General features: G+C 43.8%; 1 protein-coding gene across 1 annotated transcript in view; it reads right to left on the reverse strand.

Annotated features, from left to right (window-relative positions):
- smn1 (survival of motor neuron 1, telomeric) overlaps positions 1-12,314 on the reverse strand; it is a 29,392-nt gene that overhangs the window by 15,216 nt on the left and 1,862 nt on the right. The window contains exons 4-7 of the mRNA XM_084322834.1: positions 9,815-10,006; positions 8,934-9,110; positions 4,263-4,340; positions 3,669-3,782 (exon numbers count right to left, since the gene is read on the reverse strand). Coding sequence (XP_084178960.1) covers positions 3,669-3,782; positions 4,263-4,340; positions 8,934-9,110; positions 9,815-10,006 — 561 coding nt within the window. The remainder of the gene's footprint in view (positions 1-3,668; positions 3,783-4,262; positions 4,341-8,933; positions 9,111-9,814; positions 10,007-12,314) is intronic.

A 12,314-nucleotide genomic window follows, 5' to 3' on the forward strand; every position in this document is an offset into this window, starting at 1 on the left:
TTGAAATTGTTATATTTTGCTTCCTAAACATGTCTTCTATGAAACTAGTGACAATAAAACGTCAATAACACACATTTAGTTGTTAATTTTACTTCATTTTGCCTTATTGCATCGATAAATGTCCACATATTTAATGGAAAAGTGCCTCATTTGCATATATAAACATAAATTTCAGAAAACTTGTCTCTACTAGGAGGTGGTCCAGAGGGGGGGGGGGGGGGGTCTCTACTGGGAGGTGGTCCAGAGGGGGGGGTCTCTACTAGGAGACTAGTGGTCACACACACACACTGTGGAACAGTGTCTCTCTGCTGTCTGTCTCTCCAGCTCTGCAGCTGGACCTTCTCAAATAAGCACGGAAAAGCTTTTAAGCTCATAGCTCCAATTTGAGTCCCAAATTGCGGTACAAATGAAGGAGGTGTCTCGGGTAGTGGACTCTAGTTAATATTATGTTCTCTCTGCAATTAGACTGCCCCTCATTCATTCATTCATCCCTATCTGATGCTATCTCTGAAAACAGTTCCTGCGAGCGCAGTCAGTGCACCCGATAACGCTATATATATAAACCTACATTCATTCGGAGAGAAAGACCTATTCCACATGCTATTTAGGGTTTGACAATAATTACACTAATATCGCTATTTCACAATGAACTATAATGAATTACGGGGGTCATACAGAACACGCGCCAGTGTCTTTATTTCCGCGTTGAAACGAATGCATGTACTGAGGAGCGCTTGAGCCGTAGTAACGATATTCTACCACTGGGCGTCAGCTAAGTATGCTCAGAGCTGTGCGTACACATAAGCACGAAGTCAAGTTCAAGTTGAAATTGATGAATCCCACTCTTTGCTTAGAAATGGTTGTACGCACAGCATAAGCACATATCTGTGCGTAAGTCACGTTGGTGAATGAGGGCCCTGGGCTTTGGGTATCGGCCGATACAGAGTACCGATCCGATACCCATTGTTCAATTAATAAACTGTATACCTCACTATGTGGAAGAGACTGAGATCAATCTTTTGTGCAAGGCAACATCAGGCATGACTTAAAACATTACTTTCCTAACTTAGTGAAACTAAATGCAACAAATTAAACAGATATAAATGTACTGAATTGTTATTATAAAAAATAATACCACCGATATATATATATATTTTTTTTTACCGATACCCGATCCAGCTATTTTAGTCATATCGGGGCTGATATCAGATATATTGGATCAGTGCATCCCTAGTTACAAATAGATTAGGTTGCCCTCAGGTCCTCTCTGGATCCTTTTTGTTGAGAGTTACCTTACCGAAGAGCGCAGCTCCAGCTATTAACACTTTGGTCGCCAGGCTTATATTCTTAATATACCATCCTCCGCCAGCTCTATTTGTCTATGGGGATGTTTACCTTCTTTGCAGGGCTATAACTTTTTAAATTGTATTGCTAAATTGACATTACTATGGCCCATTCAACGTCAAGTATCTATTGTTCAGGGTGTAGCAACGTTATACTTTTTCATTCACATATTCATACTAAAATACGGTCTAAAGTATAAGTATGTTTTTATCGTTTTCTGCAGCTTTCTCCAGAACGTGATTTATAGCCCCAAATGCATTATATTGATGATCAAATACAGTTTGATAGGAATCTGCGCGAGATAAAAAATGTCAAATGGACGTGCTTCTAGAAGTTACTACTGATCATCTGATGTTGACCGGATGGGGGGGGGGGTCGTTTATAATTCCGTGGCCAACGTTAGATGATTAATCTAGTGTGGGTGATATGATCATTAGAGCAGTTAGTATCGAACACGTTAAAAAATAACGCTGAATCTTACCGTAGCTTCCTCATAGCGTTGGGCGATGAGTGTGGAACAGAAATATTCCTATTATGGGATGTAGAAATATGCGATCCATTTCCAGGTTGTATAATAGTATATACGTCCAAATCATGTTGTTTATCGAGTTATTGGTAACTGATTGCTATCCGTTGTGTCTAGCTCGAGTCCTGGGACTATTACAGAGTGATCGGACCGAATTGAAATGAGCACCAGCTTCCATTTCCTGTTTACGCTCTGGGCGATCCGCCGATCGGCCACCAGATGGCGCTCTTGAACCGTTGGAGAGTTGAGAGGGGATCAGCAGTAGATCAAGTCTCCGGGGGAGAAATATGATTTCGATCACAGATTTTTGAAATATTGATATCAAAGACGTGGTACGGCGTCTTTGGCAGAATGAGCATGGCGGGGAAAGACGTGCTATGGCGTTTTTGGCGACCATAGTGTTAACCCCGTTATCACCCCCTCCCATGTGAGCCGGCCTTCGGTTATCTCCCATGAGCTTTCCCTTTCCTGGCTCCTAAAGTTCCACACAACTTCTGGCCTCCTAGATGCTCCTAGATAGATAGTTCCAAACCATGAGCTTTCCCTTTCCTGGCTCCTAAAGTTCCACACAACCTCTGGCCTCCTAGATAAGATAGTTCCAAAGCCTATAGGTCTAAGAGCTCTACATGGTGATGGCAAGACAAACAGGCTCATTGATAACATGGAGGTTTATCTACAACAGGGACCAATTTGGCACCTGAATTCTTCTTTGGACCAGTCAGACGGGCTTCACACGCTGTTATTGTAGAACATTGGTCCCGGGACAGCCTATGAATTGTGTACTTCCGCAATTACATGACTCGACCTTGTGAATGTACAGACCTCGACACTTACCAGGTCGTTCCCAGTGTGGTATCCACTATGGCTGTGATAATTCACAGAATTTAACCGGATGTACTGGGCTTAATGTTTAAGATATGGCGACCTTGATTCATACAGTTTATATCTGGGCAAAAGTTGAAAGGTAATTGTAGTCAAATGAATGCAGGCTTCATGGATCAATTAAGCCAGATACAATCTTATCTTGTGTATCTTTTTTTTTTTCATCAAATAATTCCCTTTGCTGCTCCTCTCCCCATTATTTGGAACACACTATAATATAGACCACAGCAATTACCAGGCAGTAGCCAGTATGGTATCAACTCATATCAGAAGATAATATAGACCATCACACTCACCAGGTAGTACCCAGTGTGGTAACCGCTCATATACCAGGAGATAATATAGACCATGACACTCACCAGGTAGTAGCCAGTGTGGTATCAACTCATATACCAGGAGATAATATAGACCATGACACTCACCAGGTAGTAGCCAGTGTGGTATCAACTCATATACCAGGAGATAATATAGACCATGCCACTCACCAGGTAGTAGCCAGTGTGGTATCAACTCATATACCAGGAGATAATATAGACCATGCCACTCACCAGGTAGTAGCCAGTGTGGTATCAACTCATATATCAGGAGATAATATAGACCATGCCACTCACCAGGTAGTAGCCAGTGTGGTATCAACTCATATACCAGGAGATAATATAGACCATGCCACTCACCAGGTAGTAGCCAGTGTGGCATCAACTCATATAAGAAGATAATATAGACCATGATACTCACCAGGCAGTACCCAGTGTGGTATCAACTCATATAAGAAAATAATATAGACCATGACACTCACCAGGCAGTAGCCAGTGTGGCATCAACTCATAAGAAGATAATATAGACCATGACACTCACCAGGCAGTACCCAGTGTGGTATCAACTCATATAAGAAAATAATATAGACCATGACACTCACCAGGTAGTAGCCAGTGTGGTAACCGCTCATATACCAGGAGATGAGCATGCTACCCAAGGCCTCGTCATCCTGTCCATCCATGTCAGGACTGAAAGGAGGAGGGGGAGGGATCATCTGCAAAAAAGACAACAACATCACAGGGTGTGTTCAGAGAGAAAAAATAAAACTGAAATGCTAAGGATTATGGTTGGGCCATGATTCAGTATTATCATTTTTCAGGATTAAATGATATTGTGACATTGCTGTGCACAATTCTGTCATCTAAATGAATGATACAAACCCCCATATATGAACTCAAATGTGATATTTGAGGGGATGGTATTTGAAAATAAAGGTTTTGGTTTGTATCACTCCAGTATTGTGCAGTTCAATGTGATAAACTGCACCTGCATTATGCATCTTGTGGTTTTGCACATGTCAACAGATATCATGATGCATACATAAATATTTTCATGATATGAATTCCTCTCATATTGCTTAGTCGTAATTCGTCAGGTATGCTGACAATATTGTGAGTAGATTTCACACATGCTTGCCGATAGGACCAGACTCCTGTTGTTGTAAATGTATCAATATATTTGATATATGACTCACCGGTGGACCGCAGGGCATCATGGGAGGCCAAGCGGGAGGGGTGGGGCCAGTGCCACCTGACCGTTTGCCGCTGCCCCCCTAAAGAGAGGACCAAATGGGGTTTTAAACAACAGTGTGTCCGCAGTAGGGCTGTCCCCAGCTAAGGATTTGTATAGTCAACTTGTAGTCACCGAAATTAGCCGATAGTCGACTATAAAAAAGGAGTCGACGGAAGGCTTCTTGTTCTCTGCGAAAGCATGCAATTGCTCCACTGATGGATACATCTTGATATTTGTCTAGTCTAGTGTGTTCATTAGATGGGTGAAATCCTCTTTCAGTGCCTCTGTGCCTGTTTTATTAGGCAGTTAGCCTCTGGTATGCATGCCATTAGCGTTATCCACGCTTCTAGGCCTCTTTGCTTTTGGAAAGAATGATAAAAAAAAAACAAGTATAATAATTTTTTTTTTTTGCATTTGACTAAGAGGTTGGCAGTCGACTACAGCTCCTTTCGATCGATTAGTCGACTATTCGACTAATGGGGGTCAGCCCTAGTCCGCAGCAAACTGGATTGACAAGATAGTATCCAAAACACATGACAAGGTGGTACACCAAGGTGTCAGTCATGGCTAAATATCAAAATATAGGCTATTCTGCTTTATCTCTAAACATATTTTCCATTTCAAAGACACCGAACACCAGAACCATGTGACCATGGAAGTTAATACCAGGGCTCCAAACTGCGAACAAAATTATTGCATTTGCGACAATTTTTTTTGAGAGTGTGCGAGTTAAAATTTCACATGGAGTGCATGGGATTCACGTTCTCCAAAGTTGACGACAGAGCTCATTTCGTCTCACCAGCTGCCCAGCCAGCAGTCTCGCATGCACTTCAAAAGTGACTGACAATAAGCAGAACAGCATCACGTCGAAAGCAATGCTCTCATGTATGGCTTAGCTTCACTGAAACAGACATTTGAAACGACTGATGGCAGCAGATGATTGGTCGCATTTTGCCACTAACCAGTACCACAAGCAGATGAAGCAGAAAGGCAGAATGCAGATCCTGAACGAGAACAGGCCAGCGAGGATACAGGGACAGCCAGTGAAACGTCCTGCCTGGTAACTAACGTCTATTTTTATTTTATTTTCAGTCTACCACCTGAAGTTAATACCATGGTCTTCACTAGTCTACCACCTGAAGTTAATACCACGGTCTTCACTAGTCTACCACCTGAAGTTAATACCACGGTCTTCACTAGTCTACCACCTGAAGTTAATACCATGGTCTTCACTAGTCTACCACCTGAAGTTAATACCATGGTCTTCACTAGTCCACCACCTGAAGTTAATACCATGGTCTTCACTAGTCTACCACCTGAAGTTAATACCACGGTCTTCACTAGTCTACCACCTGAAGTTAATACCACGGTCTTCACTAGTCTACCACCTGAAGTTAATACCACGGTCTTCACTAGTCTACCACCTGAAGTTAATACCACGGTCTTCACTAGTCTACCACCTGAAGTTAATACCACGGTCTTCACTAGTCTACCACCTGAAGTTAATACCATGGTCTTCGCTAGTCTACCACCTGAAGTTAATACCACCTGAAGTTAATACCACAGTCTTCACTAGTCTACCACCTGAAGTTAATACATGGTCTTCTCTAGTCTACCACCTGAAGTTAATACCACAGTCTTCACTAGTCTACCACCTGAAGTTAATACCACAGTCTTCACTAGTCTACCACCTGAAGTTAATACCATGGTCTTCACTAGTCTACCACCTGAAGTTAATACCACGGTCTTCACTAGTCTACCACCTGAAGTTAATACCACGGTCTTCACTAGTCTACCACCTGAAGTTAATACCACGGTCTTCGCTAGTCCACCACCTGAAGTTAATACCACGGTCTTCTCTAGTCTACCACCTGAAGTTAATACCATGGTCTTCACTAGTCTACCACCTGAAGTTAATACGATGGTCTTCACTAGTCCACCACCTGAAGTTAATACCATGGTCTTCTCTAGTCCACCACCTGAAGTTAATACCACCTGAAGTTAATACCATGGTCTTCTCTAGTCTACCACCTGAAGTTAATACCGTGGTCTTCACTAGTCTACCACCTGAAGTTAATACCATGGTCTTCACTAGTCCACCACCTGAAGTTAATACCATGGTCTTCGCTAGTCTACCACCTGAAGTTAATACCATGGTCTTCACTAGTCTACCACCTGAAGTTAATACCATGGTCTTCACTAGTCCACCACCTGAAGTTAATACCATGGTCTTCGCTAGTCCACCACCTGAAGTTAATACCATGGTCTTCACTAGTCTACCACCTGAAGTTAATACCATGGTCTTCTCTAGTCCACCACCTGAAGTTAATACCATGGTCTTCTCTAGTCCACCACCTGAAGTTAATACCATGGTCTTCACTAGTCTACCACCTGAAGTTAATACCATGCATGGTCTTCTCTAGTCCACCACCTGAAGTTAATACCATGGTCTTCTCTAGTCCACCACCTGAAGTTAATACCATGGTCTTCACTAGTCTACCACCTGAAGTTAATACCATGGTCTTCTCTAGTCTACCACCTGAAGTTAATACCATGGTCTTCACTAGTCCACCACCTGAAGTTAATACCATGGTCTTCTCTAGTCTACCACCTGAAGTTAATACCATGGTCTTCACTAGTCTACCACCTGAAGTTAATACCATGGTCTTCACTAGTCCACCACCTGAAGTTAATACCATGGTCTTCTCTAGTCTACCACCTGAAGTTAATACCATGGTCTTCACTAGTCTACCACCTGAAGTTAATACCATGGTCTTCTCTAGTCTACCACCTGAAGTTAATACCATGGTCTTCACTAGTCTACCACCTGAAGTTAATACCACTGTCTTCTCTAGTCTACCACCTGAAGTTAATACCATGGTCTTCACTAGTCCACCACCTGAAGTTAATACCATGGTCTTCACTAGTCTACCACCTGAAGTTAATACCATGCATGGTCTTCTCTAGTCCACCACCTGAAGTTAATACCATGGTCTTCTCTAGTCCACCACCTGAAGTTAATACCATGGTCTTCACTAGTCCACCACCTGAAGTTAATACCATGGTCTTCACTAGTCCACCACCTGAAGTTAATACCATGGTCTTCACTAGTCTACCACCTGAAGTTAATACCACGGTCTTCACTAGTCTACCACCTGAAGTTAATACCATGGTCTTCTCTAGTCTACCACCTGAAGTTAATACCATGGTCTTCACTAGTCCACCACCTGAAGTTAATACCATGGTCTTCTCTAGTCTACCACCTGAAGTTAATACCATGGTCTTCACTAGTCCACCACCTGAAGTTAATACCACGGTCTTCACTAGTCTACCACCTGAAGTTAATACCATGGTCTTCTCTAGTCTACCACCTGAAGTTAATACCATGGTCTTCACTAGTCCACCACCTGAAGTTAATACCATGGTCTTCACTAGTCTACCACCTGAAGTTAATACCATGGTCTTCGCTAGTCCACCACCTGAAGTTAATACCATGCATGGTCTTCTCTAGTCCACCACCTGAAGTTAATACCATGGTCTTCTCTAGTCCACCACCTGAAGTTAATACCATGGTCTTCACTAGTCTACCACCTGAAGTTAATACCATGGTCTTCACTAGTCCACCACCTGAAGTTAATACCATGGTCTTCACTAGTCCACCACCTGAAGTTAATACCATGGTCTTCTCTAGTCTACCACCTGAAGTTAATACCATGGTCTTCACTAGTCCACCACCTGAAGTTAATACCACGGTCTTCACTAGTCCACCACCTGAAGTTAATACCACGGTCTTCACTAGTCTACCACCTGAAGTTAATACCATGGTCTTCTCTAGTCTACCACCTGAAGTTAATACCATGGTCTTCACTAGTCCACCACCTGAAGTTAATACCATGGTCTTCACTAGTCTACCACCTGAAGTTAATACCATGGTCTTCGCTAGTCCACCACCTGAAGTTAATACCATGCATGGTCTTCTCTAGTCCACCACCTGAAGTTAATACCATGGTCTTCTCTAGTCCACCACCTGAAGTTAATACCATGGTCTTCACTAGTCTACCACCTGAAGTTAATACCATGGTCTTCACTAGTCCACCACCTGAAGTTAATACCACGGTCTTCACTAGTCCACCACCTGAAGTTAATACCATGGTCTTCTCTAGTCCAACACCTGAAGTTAATACCATGGTCTTCACTAGTCTACCACCTGAAGTTAATACCATGGTCTTCACTAGTCCACCACCTGAAGTTAATACCACCTGAAGTTAATACCATGGTCTTCACTAGTCCACCACCTGAAGTTAATACCACCTGAAGTTAATACCATGGTCTTCACTAGTCCACCACCTGAAGTTAATACCATGGTCTTCACTAGTCCACCACCTGAAGTTAATACCATGGTTGGTGTAAAGGAGATTTCAACCTCATTACACTTGCTTATTTATTCTCATATACCGTAGTAAACACCTGATCTGAGCTTACCGTATATGCTATGCACTGTACTATGAAGGTATGTTTCTCTTTGTTCAGCGAATGACGGAAATATACGTGGTCAGTGAGAAAGGGAATTTGTTTGGCAAGTGGCAAGCATAGATATCGAACAAGGTGGAAGAGCGGGAGTCTCTTTTCTCACCTTGAAGCCAGGCATGGGAGGTGGTCCTGGGGGAAAGCCGGGGAAACTAGGAGCCAACATGGGAGGCGGGGCTCCTTTGGTGGATTTGGACTTGGATTTGAAGCGTGGCTGGTGACTGTTTGTCTGTGGCGTGGCTGACCGGTCACTCTCCTCTGTTGAAGACTCAACCTCATTTGCCTAGATTCCAAAACAAATCAATACAATCAACTTTGGTCTTGAGAGCCTCCACTCTGGTCTCCATGACACCAGGGCTGTCCTCCACTATAAGAAAATCTTAAGTTAAGGAAAAGTCATGGATTTTGATGACGATTTGATTGATCGATTAGTTGATTCAAAATAGACAAATCTGTAAAACTGCGTTTCCCATGTGGGAAAAAATAAACGCAAAAATAGACAGTTCTTATACACACACTCTACCGTCCCTGCCTGTCATATAATATGATTGGAGGAGGAGGAGAGGGTAACAGATAAAGAAGACTGGATAGGGACTTGGTGGTTCCTCGCTGTACATGTACCGCTATGCTTTGCTCACTTCATATCACAGCCGGGCAAATGACCATAGACTGAAATTTACTTTAGATATCCTGTGCGACGGTATGTCATGTCATTTTACTTACTCAGAAGCATTTTATATGACCTAAAACATAAAATCCAGGCCACTTATTTGTCAAACTAACACTTACACCTCTCCCGGAGTTTTAAGCTAGGCTAGTGGTCCATATCCACTTCCATTCATTTGTGCTAAGCTAGGCTAGCTTACAACGCGCATTTCCCATAATGTTGGCATGTTCCTTTAATTGACCTATATCTATAATTAAATTTATTAGCATCTATGTGCTTTTCTTACAAGACTGCCATGCTGACCAATGCTCCCACCACACCTTGTAGGACGTTTCCTCCTCCAGCTCAGAGTTCTCCTCCAGCAGGTCCTGGAGGTTCTGTTCCTCTTCATTGCCGTAGTCTGTGAACACAACTATGCAGGTGCCCCTCTGTCTGTCCACGGAGGAGACGGTGGCAGTGTAGAGCTGGCCGTCCTCTGACCAGTAAGCACAACACGCGTCCCCAACCTGCCACTGGGGGGGGCGACAAGAAACGTCTTTTAGAGCAGCGGTTCTCAAACTACGGGTTGCGACCCAAAGTGGGGTCGTGGGTAGGTTACAGTGCATTGGCAAGTAAAATATGTATTTTTTTTATGTTCTGGCAACATATTTTGGCTAAATATGCCTCGTTTTATAAATGTGTATTGATATCATAGTGCTGTAATTACATTTTCTAATAAATATGCATGATCAAGTTCAACAACGTGTGCTTTTATTTTGATATTCCTTAATTCCACGTTGAAATTACCCGATACATTAACACTTTGGATGCCACGCCCGAGATTTCTCGGGTTTACCCCCCCCCCCCCCCGACCGTTGAATGCCCATCACGAGATTTCTCCGTTTTTTTTTTAATTAGCGTTCTGAAAACATATTGCATCAAGCGAGCCTACCGTTGGAGATCCAGGCACCGCCGGCGCTCAGATGTGAAAAAAGCGCCCCCTATCGTCTCCCAGATGGTAAATCACCCTTTTGGATTGGACTCAAAAGTGAATGGGAGAACGGATTTCTGACTCCACATTTTACTTCTCACTGATGTAACCGGGGTCTACCAGAGTTAAGTCTGGAACCTTGGTGCCACGGCGAATATGTGTTATACTGGAATGGTGATCAGGAATTGGAATATACCATTTGGATACCATCTGATGTCAGGTAAGGCATCTATGTTATCAGTCTTAGGATAATCAGACTCGTTTTCACGGAGATATAAGCGTTTCCACTATATGTGATATTGCTGTTTCACTGTAAAAGCCATCAGGAAATAAGAGCAGCGATTATCAGCGCGCGGCACGAGCGTGCGTACACATATACTATCGATCATCTAGCGTTTATTTGAAAACGATTCATAAATAGGCAGACAAATGATAACATTCTGGAATATTCCAGTAAAAGACAATCATCATCATAGGGTTGTTTTTTCCGCGAAAACGAGTGATTTTCAAAATGCTATCAAACGGAAATGAAGCGATAAAAAAACAATCTGCCTTGACAATGTTGACTGGAAAATGAGTCTTTGATAAGCGACGGGCAGATTAGACACATAGCCATAATTTAAAACATAGATTAGGCGATATTAAGTTAACATTGGAGTGGGTTTGGGCATCAAGGGGGTAAAAAGGAAAACACGGCGTGGCATCCAAAGTGTTAAGCGTGGGGTCGCCAAAAAAATTCCTACATAAAATGGGGTTGTGGTATAAAAAAGTTTGAGAACCCCTGTTCTAGAGTGAAAGAAAAAACACAAAGGCCTAGACGAAATAGGGCCTAACCGTATGGGTGGGGTTGCCAAGCCTCAGTAGTCTGATTCAACAGGCAGGGAATAGTGATACTTCTGCTCCAAAGATAGTAGGTGGTGGTCTACTCTGATTGGTCCCCCCGTCACTAATACACAACCCGTCAAGCAAGCTCATCTTGGCCATAGTACATGAGTTCCCAGCAATAGACCTCTACACCACCCACTCCACTAGACCTCTCTACAACACCACCCAGCCACTAGACCTCTACATCACCCAGCCACTAGACCTCTCTACTACACCACCCAGCCACTAGACCTCTACACCACCCAGCCACTAGACCTCTCTACTACACCACCCAGCCACTAGACCTCTATACCACCCAGCCACTAGACCTCTATACCACCCAGCCACTAGACCTCTACATCACCCAGCCACTAGACCTCTCTACTACACCACCCAGCCACTAGACCTCTATACCACTCAGCCACTAGACCTCTACACCACCACCCAGCCACTAGACCTCTACACCACCCAGCCACTAGACCTCTATACCACCCAGCCACTAGACCTCTACACCACCACCCAGCCACTAGACCTCTACACCACCCAGCCACTAGACCTCTACATCACCCAGCCACTAGACCTCTACACCACCCAGCCACTAGACCTCTACACCACCCAGCCACTAGACCTCTACATCACCCAGCCACTAGACCTCTACACCACCCAGCCACTAGACCTCTACACCACCCAGCCACTAGACCTCTACATCACCCAGCCACTAGACCTCTATACCACCACCCAGCCACTAGACCTCTACACCACCCAGCCACTAGACCTCTACACCACCCAGCCACTAGACCTCTACACCACCCAGCCACTAGACCTCTACACCACCCAGCCACTAGACCTCTACACCACCCAGCCACTAGACCTCTACACCACCCAGCCACTAGACCTCTACACCACCCAGCCACTAGACCTCTACACCACCCAGCCACTAGACCTCTACACCACCCAGCCACTAGACCTCTACACCACCACCCAGC

The sequence above is a fragment of the Notolepis coatsorum genome (genome assembly GCF_963971535.1).
Source record: "Notolepis coatsorum genome assembly, chromosome: 10".
NCBI lineage: Eukaryota > Metazoa > Chordata > Actinopteri > Aulopiformes > Paralepididae > Notolepis > Notolepis coatsorum.